The sequence below is a fragment of the Phoenix dactylifera genome, chromosome 8 (genome assembly GCF_051530095.1).
Source record: "Phoenix dactylifera cultivar Ajwa chromosome 8, Ajwa_hap1_PhDact_Kaust_v1.1, whole genome shotgun sequence".
Classification (NCBI taxonomy): Eukaryota; Viridiplantae; Streptophyta; class Magnoliopsida; order Arecales; family Arecaceae; genus Phoenix; species Phoenix dactylifera.
Window position 1 is genome coordinate 17078041 of NC_143197.1, and position 22638 is coordinate 17100678.

At 39.8% G+C, this 22638-nt stretch overlaps 1 protein-coding gene across 13 annotated transcripts in view; it reads right to left on the reverse strand.

Moving 5' to 3' along the window:
• LOC103720978 (polyadenylate-binding protein interacting protein) overlaps nucleotides 1-13617 on the reverse strand; it is a 35233-nt gene extending 21616 nt beyond the window's left edge. For all 13 annotated transcript variants that reach the window (XR_015968038.2, XR_015968034.2, XR_015968033.2 and 10 more), the window contains exons 1-4: nucleotides 13293-13617; nucleotides 12912-13033; nucleotides 12672-12820; nucleotides 8781-8910 (exon numbers count right to left, since the gene is read on the reverse strand). Coding sequence is in view for 5 of the 13 variants with exons in the window: in XM_008810972.6 (XP_008809194.3) it covers nucleotides 8781-8910; nucleotides 12672-12820; nucleotides 12912-13033; nucleotides 13293-13473 (582 nt within the window). In the remaining 8 variants the exon portion in view is untranslated. The remainder of the gene's footprint in view (nucleotides 1-8780; nucleotides 8911-12671; nucleotides 12821-12911; nucleotides 13034-13292) is intronic.
• Between the last annotated feature and the right edge of the window lie 9021 nt (nucleotides 13618-22638).

The window sequence follows — 22638 nt, forward strand, 5'->3', positions numbered from 1 at the left end:
CCCTAAGACATTCATGACATTTATCCTTTATTATTTTCTCAAATCCTGCAGGTCTCTTTCACCCAATCAGGCCACGACAAGAAAATGGTAATAGGTTCGATTCTTAATCCTTTTATTATTATCAAGGCATGCTTTAAGCAAGAAGAGGAAACAGATGCAGAAGCCTCTATCAAGAGATGAAATACTTGATCCTAACTCCCTACTGCATCACGGCATGAATTTGTGGTGGAGAAGAAGCCAATCCTGTTTCAAAGTGATCCCATAGATAAGAATTATCCATTAAAAAACTGAATTTGCAGCGGGGGGGGGGAGCAAAGGCCAATATTAATCACAAAGGCACAGAACTTCAAGACACCTCTATCATACTTCCACCTCCAGCATCTCTAGTCCTCCCAAACAAGAAGGTCAACATTTGTGGACAAGGTACCGTTACATACATAAAAAGCAAACTTGCGCAGGAAAATGGAACTTCATAAGCAAGTTGGAAAGGTTCAAAATGTGCAACTATTGAAAAGGTGAAAATCCCAATATGTACAATGCAAAAGGCCATAGGTCCTCTGATGTACTTTCTGAAAAAATCTACCTACCCAGGTAATAATTACAGAACCTTATATCTATGTCACCCATGCTAAGGTGCCAAGAGGCTCTAGATTCTAGAGTATTTTGGGCATATCTCCTAAAAACCCAACTCATGGCCACTTCTATAAAATATGCAATATAACATATTGCCTACATATACAAACACATATGCAGAAGTATATATTAAGAAATATGTTATTCATGAGAAAGTGGGGATTTATACCTTAAAAGAATGATTCATTGTTATACTATATTATAAAATGCCAAAAAAAAAAAAGCTGGGACACTTCAGAAGAAGAGTACAGGCACTAATAATCAATCTTACTTGGTAGCTAAAATGATTGAGAGTTGCAGAGTCAATGCTAGCACTTTTGGTTCCTCTAACAAGGCATTCCATAATTTTGTGTCAGGTTCAACTAAATTGTTGTACTTGCAGTGTTCTACATTTCCACACATCAAATGGACCTATATCAACTAGGCAGCTCTCCCCTAAACCGCCAATTTTATAAATACACATGCATACATATTTACAAACAAACTATAGACCATAGATGTGTGCACACCTATTCTACTAGAAAATGCAAAGTCCCTACTGTGCTCGTGCATGAGGCATGCCTCACCATTCCTGTTTCTCCACCTGCTTTTAACATCTCATTCATTTCCTTACCCTGCCTCTCCCGATCCCAAGTATTTCCTCTTTCTTCGTTGACCGTCAACCACAAGGTCAAAGGTTCAAGTCCTTCTTCTAACATTTATTCTTTATTTTATATAAAATAACATGTAGACATGCCACATTACAGTATTCATGTAACTACAAGTCTACAAAAATATATGTGTGCACACAAGAACATATATACATATATACCAAAATGTTACCCAGAGAAATGCAAATATATATACACATCTATAGATACACATGCATGCACACATACATACAATTATATGAACATATGCATTCATATATTTAATATTTACATATGTATATTCTTAAACAATGTATACAGAATACATTCTATGATTACACATCCATATATAAATACATATTACTTATACCAAATATTATTAAAGAGTCGTATATCATGCACATGTCATTCAGGGGTCAGCATGCCATGCGTATTGTGTCATATTCTGTCAATACTTGTCATGCAAAGATACAGCAGTTTGTAAAGATTAGAAACCAAAAAGCTAAAGTGTTCTATTCATTCTGATACAAATTCTGCCACTTTAACAACATATTCTAAGGGCGTATGTGGCAAAATTCTGCCGGATCTGGTGGGATAGGCAGAGGGATAGTGCAACGAGGGAGGAAGTCAGGGAGCGGGAGAAGGGGGGAGACACACACACACACACACACACACACACAGAGAGAGAGAGAGAGAGAGAGAGAGAGAGAGAGCATAGAGAAGGTCATGGTTCGATCCCAGAGGATTAAAGAAAGACCTCGAGAGGTCCTTTCTCTTCATCCAGAGGAGATTAGGCCCCATGGCACCCATGCTCTCCTTCCCTTTCTCTCACTAGCTCCCTTCTTCCACCTTATCTCTCTCTAGCCAATCCTATCAGATCTGGCAGGAAGATTCCAAACATGCCCTAAGTGTTGTAAAATATATCTGGTACTATAGGATATTATTTTACTGGAAGTACTGTAGGAAGTTTCTGCTATCAGATACAATAGATTTTCACCTTCCATCTAATGCACATGATGAATCTGTAATTCTTTCTCGTTATCATAATCAATCCATAAGAGAACAAATAATCCAGGAGTTGCAGACCATATAGAGAAGAAGCAATGGCTTATGGATCAATCAGGGTTATATGTTTAAAGTGAGAAAGTAGCACATATGCCCATCTTGCCACTTGCTGGCATTGACAGAAGACATTATGTATCAATCAGGGCCAGTAAACAAGGTTTAAGTCATGCAACACGGTTTCACCAAAAAGTAAAAAAAAAAGTCATGTAACACTGTGCCAATGACTTGGTGGCATGACACATAAAATAGCAATGTAATGATACATGCAGCACTTAGAAACATTATTTATACACATAGACATGAGTACGTCTAAGTTATGAATAGATGTGTACATATAGCATATCTTCTTGATGCATTTTACATGCCAAGGACAATAATGAGGAAGTGAGACATATAAACATGGACACCCTAGACAAACAAAAATTATATTAAGCAAGAACATAATGAATTAAGTTGTCAAACAAGTCCGTAAAAGTATTTTCATTCAAAGCCCTTGCACACTCCAGCATCCATCAAGTTGGACAGCCACGAAAGTTTAGCCATCTCTATTTTTTAAGCTATGAAAACATTAATTTATATCAATACCTCTATGAGGATTTATTTATGATTCAAGTCATGGTATGCCATATCGTACCGAACCGGACGGTATGGGAGGTTACCATACCATACTAGATTAGTACCGATACACCGTATAGGGGGCAAGCCAACCTCGGTACGCTGAACTGGCCCTCGTATTGGGCATACTAACATAGTGACAAGGTGGCACCAGTATGAGGCCCAATACCGAGATGGTGTACCTTGCAAATAACAATAATTTTTTTTCCCAAACTCATATAATACCCACACTATCTAAGCTTTGAGGCTTGTTAGGGTGTTATTTCATTGAAAATAATATATAATTTGAAGTATAATGATGTAGTTGAAAAAAATTAAAAACTTTATTGTTGCCCTGCTTATTATTGCATTATTACTACCTATTAATGAGCAATGAGCTTTGTCTCATCTCCATGGGCCACATATGATTAATTATACTTTAAGAGCAATTTCACCAGGCAGACCATATATACTATAGCTTGAACTCCTAAGTTACTTGAAAGGCTTTCTCATTATCTTATTTATGCAAAATCTAGAATAAATGCGTTCTACCAACTTCGGTCAGTTGGTTACTCTTCATAGAACTTGTTTTGGAAAAAATGACAGCTCTTGATGCCTGAAAATGAGTTATATGAAGAACAAGTTGCTCCTTGTTTTTCACATAGCTATTCTAGACATAATCAGTTTATGCTTATTTGTTTTAGTGGAAAACACAGCTGACTGGTTGCTAAGTCTCAATAAAAATTTTCGAAACACCTCTATGCAAGTTTAAGCACCTTTTTGTAGTTAAAAGTTGTTTATAGACTTCATTGCACAGGATCAAATCACTTAAGCAAGATTCTGTTACTTATGATAATTCTTCAACATACACTAGATGGCTCTGCGCATGTAAGGAAGTTCTGAATCTACCTTTTATGTTTACACTCAAGACACGTAGATTACCACTTGATGATTTTGTTCATAAAATGTGGTAATGTGGCGAACACAAAGGTTGGACTAAAAAGTGAACCCAAAAGAATATGCAGCAGGCACAAAATGAAAATAATATGGCGGGTAACTTTTGGGCCTCAATTTTATCTCAAGATAGCTCATGTACCTAAGTGTGTGTCTGGTTGTGGAATAAATTTTGAAGGAATATGCAGAAATTACTAGGATACTGTTGTGGGATGGGGTTCCCAGTTTAGTCCCACATCGGCTAATCAGCGGAAAGGTCTGTGCCTTATAATGAGGAGGTGCAAACCTTTCCTTACCGAGGGCCCTTTTGTAGGACAAAACCGTGAGGGTAGGGGTAGTACCTCCGCGGACCCCCGCGCCGTTAGGGCTCGGGACTGTCATTGGGCAAAGACCCTGGGCGACCTCCCGGAGACCCGAAGCGGCAATCCCAGAGCGGACAATACCTCGGGAGGGACGCAGATGCTTTCCCTGCTCGGCTGGTGTGTGGGCTGCTGCCGGGGTGAAACCCCGCAACAGTTGGCGCTAGAGGAAGGGACCCGCCCGCGCACAGACCTTCCCACTGGGGGGGCTGTGTTGTGGGATGGGGTTCCCAGTTTAGTCCCACATCGGCTAATCAGCGGAAAGGTCTGTGCCTTATAATGAGGAGGTGCAAACCTTTCCTTACCGAGGGCCCTTTTGTAGGACAAAACCGTGAGGGTAGGGGTAGTACCTCCGCGGACCCCCGCGCCGTTAGGGCTCGGGACTGTCATTGGGCAAAGACCCTGGGCGACCTCCCGGAGACCCGAAGCGGCAATCCCAGAGCGGACAATACCTCGGGAGGGACGCAGATGCTTTCCCTGCTCGGCTGGTGTGTGGGCTGCTGCCGGGGTGAAACCCCGCAACAGTTGGCGCTAGAGGAAGGGACCCGCCCGCGCACAGACCTTCCCACTGGGGGGGCTGTGTTGTGGGATGGGGTTCCCAGTTTAGTCCCACATCGGCTAATCAGCGGAAAGGTCTGTGCCTTATAATGAGGAGGTGCAAACCTTTCCTTACCGAGGGCCCTTTTGTAGGACAAAACCGTGAGGGTAGGGGTAGTACCTCCGCGGACCCCCGCGCCGTTAGGGCTCGGGACTGTCATTGGGCAAAGACCCTGGGCGACCTCCCGGAGACCCGAAACGGCAATCCCAGAGCGGACAATACCTCGGGAGGGACGCAGATGCTTTCCCTGCTCGGCTGGTGTGTGGGCTGCTGCCGGGGTGAAACCCCGCAACAGTTGGCGCTAGAGGAAGGGCCCCGCCCGCGCACAGACCTTCCCACTGGGGGGGCTGTGTTGTGGGATGGGGTTCCCAGTTTAGTCCCACATCGGCTAATCAGCGGAAAGGTCTGTGCCTTATAATGAGGAGGTGCAAACCTTTCCTTACCGAGGGCCCTTTTGTAGGACAAAACCGTGAGGGTAGGGGTAGTACCTCCGCGGACCCCCGCGCCGTTAGGGCTCGGGACTGTCATTGGGCAAAGACCCTGGGCGACCTCCCGGAGACCCGAAGCGGCAATCCCAGAGCGGACAATACCTCGGGAGGGACGCAGATGCTTTCCCTGCTCGGCTGGTGTGTGGGCTGCTGCCGGGGTGAAACCCCGCAACAGATACTATTGCAGGTATATGACTTACTCGGTGGGATAGGCATATTTTGTGTTTGGTTAAAGAGATAAGTGCATGAGATAACTTTTTGGATGGGATTCACCGTGATGAAATTGTCCTCCCACTCTTTTGTGTGTTTTGAAAGGGAATGAGGCCAAAAGTAATTGGGAGGGAAAGAATCCCCCTCTATGGAATAAGACTATTCCACCAAAATGGCAAAATAGAATTATATTGTCCGACACCGACCTATACCCCAATATGGTATAAATCTATCTCGCTCACTTTTTTGGGTGTATGGCAAGATATCCCCAACTTGGGAAATACCTAAAAGTAAAGGGATAGTTAACATGGGTTGGCATAAGGATCTTTTTAGCAAGGGTAAAAACTTAGCGAGTAATATCCATCCAGATCTATCTTTTTATCCAATGGCCAAATTTTACGATCTTAATAATATTCATATCCATATCTGTATCCATCAAAGAACAACAAATACAGATACGGATCCATAATAATCTGATCTAACATTTTAAATACCGTAGGATAAGGACGGTCCTAGTTTTTCCATAGAAAGAAGCACCCTGCATACTGATGCTCAGAACGGTGGATGTCCTGTCCCGTCCCAAACCATTTCTCGACTTGTCCAGACCCGATACTTGGGACAGTGGGACATTGTGTCATTCCATTAGTATTTAAAACCTCAATCTGATTCATAGCCAAATTTCTGAAAATCCTATTTAGTCTTGTAGAACCCTCATCATAGGGCTAAATATGGTTTGGTAATCAGTGTACCCATATCTGGATTTATTTTATATGGTAGGAATATGAATATCAATCGGATGCTCATGTTTGTATTCGTATGTGTCTTAACCAGATTCAAATACAAAATAGATCTTAACAAATACGGATGTTATTAAGGATATACATCAATAGTTAAACTTTATGGATAAGATATTATTTCACTTTATTTCTTAACTCATTCTAAGTGTTTAAGCCTCCCAAATTTTTTATTTTATCATACAAGAAGCAATACAAGAAATCACATCCATTTAAACATCTGAATTTTTTAATAAATCCAAGTAATTTTTCTAAGTTACATAAGTTTGGATTAAAAAATATATTATAAAAAATCCAATCTACATATCAAAAATGTTATTGTATGGAAAGAAAATTAGACAAAAGATAAATTGATAGTATCACTTGCTTTCTTTTGGAGTTTATGATAGCTATATGAAACTAGATGATCCGATCAGGGAGAAGAAAGTAATTTCTTCAACCCACTCAACTTGAATCTTCTAAGAAAATTTAAGTAAAGTAGAAAGATTAGCAACAATAGGGTCTAGGTCTGCTTTTCTTTCATTTAATCTATCCTACACTGAGATACATAACCTCTATTTATACTAGTGAGATCCCTTATACAATTTAGATGAGATTTCTCTTCTGGTTAAAAAAAGTTAGCTTTCCCAAAATAGACACGACCAGTGAAAATAATCATGAAAAGCGAAAATCTTATAGGAGGTAGATCTCAACTTCTACATTGACTTCACCTTTAGCTGCTCTACCTAGTTCTTTCCGAATTAGGAGATAGCCTGATCAAAATCTTTCATAAGAAAGAAAATTTTGCTTTGACTAGTTTGTTTCTGGGCTTAAATAATAGACTTTGGCACTGATCACTAAGTGCATCACACCCTTTAAGAGGTGCACTACATTGTAGATCTCGAAAAGTTATTCGATTTCAAAAAAAAAGAATAAATAAATCGGGCATCATATAAGCAAGTTATGGACTATAGAAGTTTAGCAGCTGATTCAGCTTCTGAATATTGCGAACCTTGCTCCCAAACCTTGTCCAATCTTTTCTATAGTGGCTAAAGTAGTCCACATCGAGTCTGGTAATCCTCCTGGATCGTTGGATAGAATTACAAATGAAACTGGATAATCAAATACAAATTGGATATTGGTGAGCTATAGGATACAAAAATTGATATGAAAACTTGTCAGATACCATAATTTGTATCTGTATCCAATTAGATTTAGAGAAGGAAACAGAACCAGATTGATAATATCTGATCCATTTCCACCCCCATTGCATCAATATGTTTTCAATTCAATTTTCTTTCATATAATAACATTTTTAATTTGGTAGATTGAATCGTTAACAATTAGTTCTTCAACCCAAAAGCTTAGCAACCTATTAGGATTCACTAAAAGAGTCTTTATGATTAAGTGGATGGGATTATTGCTTGGTTTTCTTGTGTAATTATTTGTTTCCTTAAGAAAAATTACAAAAGAAAGTTAGGAGGATTGAAAATTTTGAGCTAACAAAACATTAAGTGGAAATCATATACTATACACAAAGCTTAGCTCTCGAATTTATATTAATATTGTACAATCCTATCTATATCGAATTACAATAAATATGTACAAACTTTACCATATGGTCAACATCCATATTCGTTTTTGTATTCATCAAATAAAAACAGCCATGGTTATCCATATTCTAATATCCAATCTGCATTCAATCCATTTTCTAGAGTACTTTCTTCATCATTCCATTCTCCACCATAAGCTCTATTCTTTTTTGTCATACTTGGAAATGGGCACATATAAGTGATTTGTTTGAAAGTACACAAATATCAAGTCAATGCAAACCACACCAGTCTGAGCTTCAGAAAATCCAATTAAGACACTACCAGAACATACACTTATGGAGAAACCCAAGAACCCTTTCGTAGAAATAAAGGAAAATGCTGTCAATATACTAGATGTGCACCAACAATTTCAGTTGATATAAACTACTTATCTCTACCTCTTCATTATCATCTGCTAAGTACATAAAGGAGCAAATGAAACATGAATAGGCTATTAAAGACCCAATATAAGTAGATTGGTTTATAGTCAACAGGAAACCATTTTAAGAAGACAAAACATGAAATATTCTCAAACTGCAAATGCTGGTGGAAACATATTTAAAAATGCATCAATGATGCAGAAAAGTTGGGACACAAGAATACAATATGGGCTTAATTATCTAAATACTTTTTAACAAAGTATTACATGTCCCTCTCTTCCTTGTACATTTTAGAGTAATTATCCAAAGAAAGATCCATATCTGCCAAATTATAACAAGTTCCATTAGTCATTTCCAACTTTCGTCAAATAGTTTAACCACAATGCAGCTTAACATAAGTATTTTCAGAATAATCTAAGCAGAACCATAACGTGAAGCAATCAAAGTCAAAACCTAGCAGTGAAAGTTGCATTTATTGGATAAGCAAGGAACTGAAAAAACTTACCTTCACCAGGCATATATTTTCTTGACTTCCATCTCTTTCCAAAGGCTTCGCTAGAACTTCTGTGACTTCTTTTGCATCCTCAGTTTTTGAACTAGAAAGAAATTCCTTTCCTTCAATCTGGTCCATCTTCCTGAATCGATGAATAAAATGCATAAATACTCTTCAGACAATGCAAAGGAATAGAATGCTCAGCAATTATCAACAAACAACTACATCCTTTTCCAAGGTGAGTTTGATCATGATGAAGGATAGAAAGAATTTTGTGCAAGACATATCTAGGATATTTTTATTAGATATATGCATGAAAAGATTGCGTGTGATTTTGATCCAGCATTGTCAGAAATTTAAAACTATTATGTTTCCATATCCAATCAGAGTTTTATAACAAGAAAGAGAAACCAGATATACAGGAATTGTTGACCAGTGGAATAAATCGCAATAAACACAAAATGAAAGGTATTCCTTTGTTCATAACCATCTTTTTCACCCTTGAGAATTGGTTAGTGTGATACCAATCATAAAATATCTACGACAGTTTCGACTTACTATAATGGCCATAACTCCCAATCTCATGGTCATTTATTTAACATAAATGGCTTAAGAGGTTGGCTTTTTTCCATTGATTAAGTTTGTTTATGTACAAGTGTGCTCTTTGGAAAGGTAGGATAATACCGCATGTAAAAAGCAAGCATGTGCATGCAGTTCATGTTAAACTAACAGAACAAATGCACGATATAAAAATCTGAATTCTGAAAAAACAACATAAAAGTTAAATTGTCACATTTGAAATTAAGAAACAGCATGAAGTAAATTAAAACATAATTTACACTTACGATCAAGGTCCGCCGTACCGGTACCGGTCGACGTACTGGTGGTGGCCCGGACCGGTCCGAACCGGTCCCGTACCGGTCCTGTACCGGTTCTTCAACAATAAACTACCGGTACCGGATTCCACGCTGATCCGGTACCGGTCCCAGGCCGGACTGGTACGTACCGGCCGGTACGGACCGGTACGCCAGACCATGCTTACGATACTTTAAAGTGTCATTGAAATATACATTAGCGATTCTTATTTGCATCGTTAATTAGCGACGTAAATAAGCTTCGCTAATATAAGACGCTTTAGCGAGACGCTATTTAAAAGCGTCGGTGATTAGCGATGCTTATAAGCGACGTTTGTTATAACTCACGAAGCGAACCAAAAGCGTCGTAAAATTGTTTTTCCACGGTAGCATTGTCGACATTGTTACGTTGCTTTTGCAATTTGAAAATCTGACCCGCTGTGCTTTTTCGTGTTGGAAAATTTATTAAAAAACGTTGGCAATGCCAGATATTCCTGTAGTGTAATATGTTAAAAACTAAGAAACAAAATAGTCTTTTATTCCATCAACTTTTATCATCTTCTTTTTTAAGAAAATTTTTTCACCCTGCGATATGTTATGAGCTATCTACAGCTCCTACATATTCTTTTTAGATTTCTTGACAATCTCCGTAGCCAACTTTATTGTAACTTATATTGAGTACATAAGTAGCCATGAAAGGATGCTAATTTTTATGTCTCTAAGCCAATGGAAAAGGTTCAAGATGTCTATTGGCACCAAATGTTTTCTAAAAAGATGTAATATCATTATCTTGTTTTCTCACCAGGAAGTCAACTAGTCTAAGCAATTTTATGCATTTTAGAATGGCTTTCAAAATGATTGAAAAGTCCTTTATTAAAGGCAATGGTTTCCAGTATTTGTCATGGGATATCAATAAATATTTCAGAAACTTCTTGAGCCACTTTTCAAAATGATAATAATTCATACATTTGAGAGATCTGATGCCAAGACCTTCCTATGTCCTTCAAGACCCTATTTACAAGTAAAAGAGCTGTTAACTCCACATGAAGTTCGCCCTACAGATTTATTACCTTAATAATTCTAAATTTATTCTCAAACAAGGGTTAGAATGTCAAGATGTACAATACCCATAAAGTATACCACATCAGTACTGAGCATTGTTTAAAAGTGTTGTCTTCCTATTCATGTTCCCGACCCAAGATTCTGCACTTTGCTATGCACATATCTTTGTTCATGAAGTACTCCAAGATGTCAATGACCCTGCTCTTCTATGGCATTAACCAAACAATTCATTTAAAAATATAGCCCTTCTAGTTATTGCAAAATCTATTTGAAAATCAAGAAGTTCGATGCGTGAACCATGACTCCAAAACAGTTGTAAATTAATGCATTATAATCAGCACAAGAATATGTAGGCGATGATGTGCATGTATGCAAAGACCCAACAACATATAAAAACATCGCATCCACTACAAAAGAATCCCAGATACTACTACTGTATGAATGTCCATAATTAGGGCTACAGCTTGGAGCTGGGTCAGGTCTCCTTAAGGACTGACACATACCCTCTGAACTAGCCTATCCAAACATAACCCAACCCAGACAGACAACCTAACCAAAACCAAGTCCATGATTTCTGGTCAAACACAACTTCAGTTGAGCTAGCTAGAATGACGAAAGTAAGGTTACGTTGGCTGGATTGGATTGGGTCACGTTAGGATAGGCTATGTCAACTTGCTCTGGGGAGGGCAAGGTAGGTTTAGAGTATGGGCTACATTGATCATGTACAGATCACACAATTAATTATGACAAGATTACAAAATATGCATAATTTAAGAGATCAATACCACGATAAAAGGGATAAAAGAACCAGCATAAATTTAGAGGAGGGAGAAGTATGTTAGAGAAGAGGAATATCACTCTACAATGGTTACCATATATACAAGCTATCCTAACCTATGTAGGAAACGTGATGACATATGATTCCATTGAATGTCTATCAGCACTAGTAAAAACTTCCTTGCACCTGTCCTTTTCCTCCTTTTATATCACAAAATTGACCTGGTACTTGTCCTACAAAAACTGGAGTTGGACTTCATTCGATGACTAAGGTGAGAAGTGAGGATAGATCGAGGGAGAGAGAGGCAGAGGAGAAAGGAGTGGGACAGTCAGCAACAAAATGCCAGCCACATTTTCTTTTCTTTCTTTTCTTTTAGTTGATTTCTTTAGTTTTCTCTTCCCATCTTCCTATTTCTCCCTTTTTTCCTACTTTGTTCTGCATTTGTGCCCCTTTTCCTTCCTTTTCAGTGCCACAGAGAAATTGAATGCCCTTCTTAGGCACAGGTGAGACATGGAGGTCATGCTCCCCCCCCCCAAAAAAAAACCCCCTCTTTAATTATTTCTTAAGGTAATAATCGTTGACAGTGGCTGGGCTTCCCAAAAATGACTGATAAACTCCAAACAAGATAATAAAAAATCCAGACCAAAATTTACCGATGATGGTCATGGTAAAATCTAATCTTAATTTCTGATCTAACAGACATATTAAACATTAAATTAATCCTTAAATATCAAATTAATTGCGAAAGGCCCCTAATTCTCTTTGAATTAACTCCCTGCAACTCAAAAGGCAAAAAAATATTGACTATTATTGGACCAAATATGCACTGCCTTTTGATTTAAAAGCCTGCAACCCTAAATCAGGCTGCATCAGCTTACCTACATTCTAAATGTTTAGAAGTGTTGCCTTCCTACTCATGTTCCTGACCTAAGATTCTGCACTTTGCTATGCACATATCTTTGTTCGCGAAGTACTTCAAGATGTCAATGACCCTATTCTTCCATGGCATTAACCAAACAATTCATTAAAAATTGTAGCCCTTCTAGTTATTGCAAAATTTATTGGAAAATCGAAGTATTCAATGCATGATCCATGACTCCAAAACAGTTGTAAATTAATGAATAATAATCAGCACAAGAATACGTAGGCAGTGATGTGCATGTATGCAAAAACCCAACAACATATGAAAAGATCCCCTCCACTACATACCCAATGGAAGTAACACTGTCAGATCTGATTATGTCTGCGCCCCCTTCCAGCTCCCCAGCACAAGCTTGGGACACGATGTCCCTAGCAGCCACCTCCACACCATCATCAATAGCACTACCAACAATTCCTTCTGCGGGCAGTAGAAAATCCTGCAGAGAGAGTGCAGTCAATGTCAATTATAGCACGTAAGGTAATCATCAAAAGGAAGTTCTTTTATGGCATAAAAAGCATGTGATCTACCTTGACAACAATTTCAGCAAGGTCAGCAGACAGCAGAATAAGAGTATCTATAACAGCTCCTGTTGGTAAACTCGCATCGCACTTCCCTTTTCCTATCCTCCTTGCTTTCTTCAATACAACACCTAAACAATGCCAAATTCCACCAAATTCGATCAATCCAATCAAAATTATCTCAGAAATCCAAAAAATAACCTCAAATCTGATTTGTTCATCAATTTGTAGATACAGATCAAGAGTGATGACAACCTTAGCACAAAATAATGTAATCAATCCAATAAAAACAAGAAAGAGTTCGGTCGTTAGATCACAAAGACTTCTGGATTTTAAGAAGAAATGGGATGGGAAAAATTGGAGCTTGGTCGAGAGGCGGGGGGTTCTCACCGTAGCCGTCCTGGAGGCAGGCGGTGTGGAAGACGCCGGAATAGACGGAGCCGTCCTTTACGAGGACGTCGACGGGGAGGCCAACAATGCATAAGGTGGTGAAGAGCAACGCATCGCTTAGAGAGGGAGCAGGCATCGAGCTCTCTCTCGCGGGCTCGTCTCCTCCCTTCTTGCGAGCCATCCCAAAGGCCTCCCTCTATCCTAGTGTCTTCCCTTTCCAACTACGATCGCTGCACTCTCTGGCTTCGTTCGTCTTCTCTTCGTTTTGGGGGACTTCGCAGATAACTTGGTCTGCTGCTGCTTCGAGCAGGGGGGTCCGGGGGTGGATCTCGGTTTGGGTGAAGTTTGGCTAAATATGTCCAAATCCAGCGAGTCTAGATGAATCAATTTACATTTTACACCCTAAATTTTTTGTAGACACCTGTTTCTTGATCACCTTCATAACATTGTATATATGACAAGATACAATGGGTGGTGTGAAGAGGTGTATAAGTTATTATGTGCAGCAAAAATATCAATAACAAGAAGCACAAGATCAAAACAATCTCAAGGTGTCCAGTGGTACTGGGCGAAATTTCTATCTTCATGGTCTCAAATTCGAGTCGATGTGGCATTGATTAAAATGTGGCTCGGCCACTGCTTGGACATGAGGCATAGGAACGCTTCTTGGACCTCTAGGAGTCGGGGTGGTGCCAGGTGTGACGTACTCACACGTGCCTAAGCAAAAAAAAAAAAAAAAACAATCACAAACATAGCAAATACAATAATTTATAGAGGCTCAGTGCTCAGAGCCGAATTTAGCTTCTATATCCTTCCTATGATCTGATCGAAAAGAAGGAAAAATTTCTTCAAGTCGTTCAACTCGAATCTCTCAAAAGAAATTTAAAAGAAGATGGAAAAATTACAAAAGTAGGGCTTAAGTTTTTCTTTTTTCATTAATAATCTAAAACCATGGTACATAGCCTCTATTTATAATAATGAGGTTCGCCCTTATATAATTTGAATTAGATTCCTCTTCTTAGTTCTAATATGACTCTTTCATAAAATAAACATAACTAGTAGAAATAAACTCAAAAAAAGTAAAAAAAAATTTAAAACATAAATTTTGATTTTTGCATCAACTTTGCTTTTTGTCGCTCTACTACATTCTTCTTGGATCGGAAGATATGCATAGTCAAAATCTTCCCTAAAAAGAAAACTTTTTGTTTCAGTAGCTCGTTTCAAGGCCCAAAAGATGAAATTTGAGCATAATCACCAGGGGTAACAGCCCTTAAAGAGCAGGGGTGATGTAGGAGCGCTGAGCTCAAATCACCTTGGGCATGCAAGGATTGAGTCCTTTTATTTGGGTCATGTCTAGTCACATTGGGTCCTAGTATTTCAACACCCAATTACATTAAGTCCTAGTGGCATTGAAGAGTCCTAATTTATTTGAAGTCGTTGTAATAGGTCCATGTGTCATGTGAGAGAGTCCTTGCTGATTTGGACTCTTAGTCATGTGTCAATTAAAAAGTCTAAATAATTAGGAGTCTTAAATTAAAGAGTTGGGTCCAACATTGGGCGTGTCCAATGATTGAGTTCTGAATTTTTAGTCTAAAGTTAGAAAGAGTCCTAGCTATTTTGAAGTCTTAGTTACTTAGTTATTGACCCATTCAATGTCTAAAATTAGGATGGAATTTAGGGGAACGCGAAGACCTCCTTTGGGCGTGTGCGAAGCCTTTCTTTGGTCGTGCACAAGCCTCTTCAAGTCACATGTTTTCCTTCTTTCTATTAATTGTTGACTCCTTCAAAGATGAATGTCATGAAGAGTCCAAAGTCAAGAGGGAGTCCAAGTTAGTTATTTGATTTAGTCAATTATTTGATTTAATTTAAAAGAGTCTAGGTCAGGCATGTTAAAAATTATTTTAAAATTATGTTATATGTTATAAAATTTGAAAAATTGGACTGGGCAAGTTATCTATTTTGTATGTATGTATTCTCAGCATGGTTATGATCTCGCCACGACCATGGGGATTATTCGTTAGCCATGTCGACTTATAATCGGTAAAGAACTGATTTCGATACTGCATCACTGGTGATTAGAATAGTAGTATTTGGACACTATTGCTACCGGTGGTTAATAAGAGTGGTTTTTGGTACTTTGTACAACCCATACTACTAGATTACATGGTCATAGCCTATTGATGTCGGAATTCTGGTATCAAAATTTAATTTGTGAAAATGATAATAAATTTCAAAAGCAAATTAAGTTCTACTGATATTTTATTTTTCAGTCATTATTTTGTGCTTTAATAAGATATTTGGCAGGATTTGACCCTACTTTGGGGTATTATGTTGCTTACTAGGCTAGTGTAGCTCATTATCATATTCTTTGTTTTTTAGATCCAGAAGCATGGTCGTACGGACTCGGGAGTGCGCTAGATTTCTGAAGTTTCTTTTCGTTATTGGTATTTTAGTTAGATTAGTTAGACTAGTTAGGTTATTTGATTTATTTTAGCACATGTTACTTTGAAACTCTTTTAAGAACTATTTGAAAAATTAATGCTTAAATATATTTTAAAGATTTGTCATTGCTTTTATATGATTCGCAGTCTTGCATGTCTGTATGGTCTGCCATACATGCATGCGGTGTCTATCGTGCCCCGGGTAAAATCGTATCATATTAGTAACTATCTAATGCCAGGTAAATGTCCTCCTAATGTGTAATATATTTGGTTTTATACTTTTCTTACTTACGACAGCTGCCGAGACTCCAAAGCTGCTAGTGCCCTATTTAAATATTTTGGTCTGTAAAAAAGAACCGCGTTGTAATATGTTCATAATTGAAGATACAAGTTAACTTACATATATCACTTAAATTAACTTACGTAGAGCGACAAAAAATTCATCATCTATATCGATTCCAGCTATGGTGTACTGAAATCGAGGGTTCAGATAGTATGATGTTGATAGAATTCGTTATTGTCTTAGTAAAATTGTACAAGTACAGGAGCAATCTAATTTTTAATGTTCTTACTTACATGCTAGATGCAAGTTCCTATCAATCTGGTAGTCCCACCGCCGCTCAATGATGTCGATGTACTTTCGGGCATACGTCAGATTTGCCTCTTGGATTGGAATCTTTGCTCTCTCCATCATGTCATACAAGAAGCCCATCTGGGGGTACCTCTTGTTGTCCACGGTCTGAAGCACTTCATACAATGGTATGATAGCATTCACTATCATAGTGGCCCGCTGCCAGAATGTTTGCTTATCACCAAGTCCTCGACAATGCTTCCTTCAGTGATGGCCATCACATATCTACTTTTTTGTTACATGGGACTGACAAACATCTGATATATAGCGGCTTTCTTATCAAGAATATTATCAAGTGCAACGTAATTGGTAGCATACTATGTGATTCCTGATCTCAAGATCTTCCCCTGCATGCCTCATTAGTGAAAGGATCTATATATAATTATAAATATATCTGGTGATGGTTTGGGCTGTCTGCACCGTCTGCTGCATCCTATGTGTAAAGGCCTGCATGTGGTTGGGCCGGCCTCTAAGTAAGGCGGCCCAACGCACGAGAAAGGGGGGAGGGAGACTCCTGATTGGCTCCCTCCCCTGTTCGGGAGTCTCCCTCCCCTGTTTCCAAATTCTTCTCCCCTCCCCCCGAATCCATCGCAAGGGAGGCTATAGGGTGATAAAACCCTACCATATCAGGTGAGGATCTCCTCCTTTCTCTACCTAGGGCATTAGCCGAGAGGCTTCCACACACACACACAAAAAAAAAAAAGAGAAGAGAGATTGGGTTTTACCTTGCCGCGGGAGGAATCGGAGCGGTCGCCGTCGATCCGGCTGGGAGGATCTCGCCGGAGGCAAGGTGAGTCGTCCCTCCTCTTTTCTCAATCTCTGGATCTTTATTCCTCTTGAATCCGGCCGGCGAGCCGTGGGATTTGGAGACAAGAAGCTCGGTCGCCATGCTTCTCCTCCCGTTCGACCGCCGTCGTCGGGGGTGGAGTGTGGCCGGCCGTCGCCGGGCGTGGTGCATGGCCGGCACCACGTTGGGGACTGTCGACTGCTGGGGTCGCCGGCCACAGGTGGCCACTGCCACCGAACATGCCCACGAGGAGAATAGGAAGAAGGAGAGGGAGAGAGAGAGGGAGGGAGAGCCACTTGTCTTTAACCTTCTCTTCTCTCTCTCTAGATTATCTCTAGTTGGGGGTTCTCTCTCTCTCAACTTAGATCTGGGGAGATCATTATTTTGAGGGTTCTGGGTTGTTATTCATCTTGAGTAAATTTTAATACTTACTTGGTTCTGTAGGGGAACAATCTGTTGGACGAGAGGACGTTGAGCAGGATTCTGTGCATTTCGGTTCTTTATCGCCGTGAGGGCGGGTGATTGGTTGTCTAAACTTTCAACAAAGATAAGAATCCTTGTACGCCAATCTTGCATGTTATAAATATTTTTACACTATAAATGTTTGATATGCTATGATCCAGACAGCAAAAATAATTTTATATTAAATTATGTTTTGATTGTGTCGGCCTATGGTTAGTACTATGATGGATGTATATATGTGCATAACCTACACCTACATGATTGGACTGATGGATGTGGTGCTCTAAACTAACCACGTGATATTTGTTGCCCCGTCACGGGCTGGAAACATGATCGTGGTTAGTCTAAAGCCGGAAATGAATAAATAAATAAATAAATGAAAAGGATTGATGTGTGGATGTAACTGGATTGTATGAAAAGGGACTTTGGATTTATCTTGTTATTATGACAGGCCCTGTCACAGGCTAAGAAATGTGGTACTTTGGCAGGCCCCATCACAGGCTAGAAATGTGGAACTATAATGTGCAGGCCCTGCCACAGGCTGAAAATGTGATAATTTGGTAGCCCCACTACAGGCTGAGAAATGTGACCGAGATTTGACCCAAAGTCGGAGAGATAATTGATCCGGATCAAGTTGAAGAAAAGGCATTGAAACTATAATACAGGTTTATGAGCTATCATATGCTATATCATTCTTGTGTGGCTGGACTTTTATTGATGTTTGATGTACATACTTATATTGATTATTTGAGCTTTGATAGCCAGTTTATGACTTCATGATATGTGCATCGACTTGTCGTAGTTTTCTGATTTATATTATTATTGTGTTGGTGTGGATGTGTAGGGATTCTTACTGGGCTGTAAAGCTCATTCCCTTGTCTTTTTTCTTTATATCAGAGTTGCAGGATGCTTAGATTTGGATGGGATGGGCGCAGAGTGCAAGTATCAAAGTCATTAGCTAGTTAGTTTGTTTATGCTTCCTTGATGACGATGACATTTGAAGATCTTGTAATTGAACTAATTTGTTTATTTGGACATGTCGGACTTGCCTATTTGAATTACTAAGTTAATTATGGATTTATTAGAATTTTTGTTAATCATAGGCCTTGCATGATTTTTAGGGCACTGCTCTAGGGCTCATGCGGCCGGTCACGTACCGGACCCGAGCGCTGGGTTCAGGGCGTGACAGAGTGGTATCAGAGCTTAAGGTTAAGGTATCCTAGGATTTAGGTTCAGGTGAGAGTGAGTGGGGGAAGAATATTAAATGACTTACTAAAGTACCCCATAGATACATTTTTTGCAATCTTAAAATGTTAAAAGTAACTTGTGTAGGTTGATATGGCACGAGGGAGTGGACGTGGGCGTAATAGGAGGCCGACTCACTTTGCCGATGGCTCCGCTACTTGGACGCCCTCCGAACAACAAGAAGGTGCTCCACCCTCGCCGGCCAGGAGTATGCACCCGCAGGAACACCACGTCAACCCTGTTGGTAGTGCTGTGAAAATGGGAACCCCGGAAACTCCAAGGACAGGAACCTCGGGTGAGCCTGGAATTCAGCCTAATGAACCACTGAGTGCTTCTCAGATGATGTAAACAATGATGCAACAACAAGCTACTTCCCGTTCAGACATGATGAGAATGATGGAGATGCAACAACGCTTTATGGAACAGCAGCAACAATTTATGCAACAACAGTTACAACATCACCAGCAGCAGGTGACTCCTCAGTATCTACAGGGGGCTACAAGTCGGCAAGAGCATCATGTCAGTTTGGCAGAATTCAAAAAGTTTGCACCTTCAGCTTTTAAAGGCACTTCTGACCTTTTAGAGGCCGAGACTTGGCTGAATGAAATGGAAAAAGTTTTCAATGCCCTGAGATGCCCTGATGAGGATAGGGTCACTTTTGCTACATTTATGCTGCTGGGAGAAGCAGATATTTGGTGGAATGTGGAAAGAGGAAAGATGGGACAGAATGCTACATCTTTGACTTGGGAAGGATTTAAGGAGCTTTTCCATGATAAATATATTCCCCAAAGCGTGAGACGGCAGAAATTTCGAGAGTTTACTCGGTTAGAGCAAGGGAATATGACGGTCGCAGAGTATGCTGCAAAGTTTGAGGAACTGGCCAGGTGCCTCAGGACAGGTAGAGAATGAAAGAGAACGAGCTGAAAAGTTTGAAAGTGGACTTAGAGCCCGAATCAGACAACATGTGTCTACCTTCGAGCTTTCTTCCTACAAGGATGTGGTTAACAAGGCTTTGGTAGTTGAAAGGGGTTTGAATGACACTCAAGAAGAGATGGAAAGAATTTTGAAAAAGAGAAACAAACAAGCTGAGTTACAAAATAAGCATGACAAAAATACTGAATTCAGGTCCAAGAAACAAACTACTGTGAATGATAAGACTCAGCGCAAGGATACTGTGAAATGCTATAGATGTGGCGGACCCCACTATCAGAGCGAGTGCAACTGGTTCAATGGGAATTGCTTTTCATGTGGCCAGCAGGGCCACAAGGCAAATACCTGTCCTAATCGCAGTGAGCAACAGGCTCGACAGACGTCTCAGCCTATTTCAGGAGCTCCAGCAAATCAAGTATCTCAGAATGAACAACAACGAGGAGGACAACAGAAGCCTAGAACTCAGGGGCGAGTCTATGCTCTTACACAATAGGATGCCAATGCCTCTAACACTGTGGTGACAGGTATGATTAAAGTCTCATCCACCAATGCCTATATTTTGATTGATCCTGGAGCTACTCATTCTTTCATATCTGTCGATTTTGTTAGAAAAAATAATACAATGATTTCTATGCCATTAGAGACTGAACTTTGTGTTTCCACCCCTAGTGGAGATGTAATCTTAGTTAACTCTGTCTGCAAAGATTGTATCTTGAATATTGAAGGCAGAAAAATGAAAGTAGATTTACTAGTTCTAGAGATGAAGGACTTCAACATGATCCTTGGAATGGACTGGTTGGCAGCGTATCATGCTACTGTTGACTGCTTCGAGAAAACAGTTAAATTTCAAATCTCTGGTCAGCCAGAGTTTACTTTTAGTGGCAACAGAATGTTACCTCCGCCAAAAGTAATCTCAGCCATACAGGCTAAGCGACTCCTTCGGAAGGGTGATGAAGGATTTTTAGCCATGGTAATGGGCCCTCAGTTGGAAGAACTCAAACTAGAAGACATTCCTATTGTGAGGGAATTCCCTGATGTCTTCCCAGAGGATTTGCCAGGATTACCCCCTGATAGAGAGGTTGAATTCTCCATTGATTTGATTCTCGGCACTGGACCGATTTCTAAGGCTCCATACAGGATGGCTCCAGCTGAATTAAAAATGCTAAAGGAACAACTACAGGAGCTGTTGGACAAGGGTTTCATCAGGCCTAGTGTTTCTCCTTGGGGTGCTCCTGTACTATTTGTGAAAAAGAAAGATGGCAGTTTCCGGCTTTGCATAGATTATCGAGAGATAAATGGAGTAACAGTGCGGAACAAATATCCTTTACCGAGAATTGATGATTTGTTCGATCAGTTGCAAGGGGCACAAATCTTCTCAAAACTTGATCTACGCTCCGGATATCATCAGTTGAAAATACAGGCTGAAGACATACCGAAGACAGCATTCAGAACTAGATACGGACACTATAAGTTTTTGGTTATGCCTTTCGGGTTAACAAATGCACCAGCCGCCTTTATGGATCTTATGAATCGGGTGTTTAAACCCTATCTGGATCAATTTGTGGTAGTGTTTATTGATGACATTCTAGTCTATTCAAAAAGCCCACAAGAGCATGAGAAACATTTGAGGACAATACTGCAAACTCTTAGAGAAAACGAGCTTTATGGCAAGTTGCAGAAATGTGAGTTCTGGTTAAACAGTATCACCTTTCTCGGGCACGTGATCTCCAAGGATGGCATCTCTGTTGACCCAAAGAAAGTAGAGGCAATAGTTGATTGGAGTAGACCTACTAATGTGTCCGAGGTGCGCAGCTTTTTAGAAATGGCGGGATACTATCGGAGATTCGTTGAAGGATTCTCTCGTATTGCCATGCCTCTATCTCGCCTAACCCAAAAGCAAGTAAAATTTGAATGGAAGGAGGATTGTGAGCAGAATTTTCAGGAGTTGAAAAGACGATTGGTGACAACTTCGATATTGGCCCTTCCATCTGGAATAGGAGGCTTCAGCATCTATAGTGATGCATCATGCAGGGGCCTTGGTTGTGTTCTTATGCAGAATGAAAAAGTGATAGCCTATGCTTCAAGACAACTGAAACCATATGAGCTAAATTATCCTACTCATGATTTGGAGTTAGCAGCTGTGATCTTTGCTTTAAAAATATGGAGGCACTATTTATATGGTGAACATTGTGAAATTTTTACGGACCACAAAAGTTTGAAGTATATCTATACTCAAAAGGAGCTGAATTTGAGGCAAAGGAGATGGTTAGAGCTATTAAAGGATTATGACCTAACTATTAATTACCATCCGGGGAAAGCAAATATTGTGGCCGATGCTCTAAGCCGAAAATCTTCAAGTAAATTAGCGGCTCTGATCACTACACAAAGAAACATTTTGTTGGATTCGGATAGATATGAAATTGAAGTACGACTGCATGATCCTCGAGTACGACTTGCTAATCTTATGGTGCAGCCTACTCTGATCGAGAGGATTAAGTCATCTCAAAAAGAGGATTCAGAATTACAGAGGGTAAGGGGAACAGTAGAATCTGGTGTCCAAAGTGAATTTCATGTGCATGAAGATGGTTCCTTAAGATTCGGTAGCAGATTGTGCATCCCTAAAGTTCTAGAATTAAGAAATGAAATTTTAGAGGAGGCTCATAGCTCGGCTTATACAATGCATCCAGGAGGCACAAAGATGTATCAGAATTTAAAGAAACGTTTTTGGTGGAGTGGTATGAAAAAGGATATTGCTCAATTTGTAACCCAGTGTCTAGTATGTCAGCAGGTAAAAGCAGAACATCAAAGACCTGCGGGACCATTACAGTCTCTACTTATTTCTCAATGGAA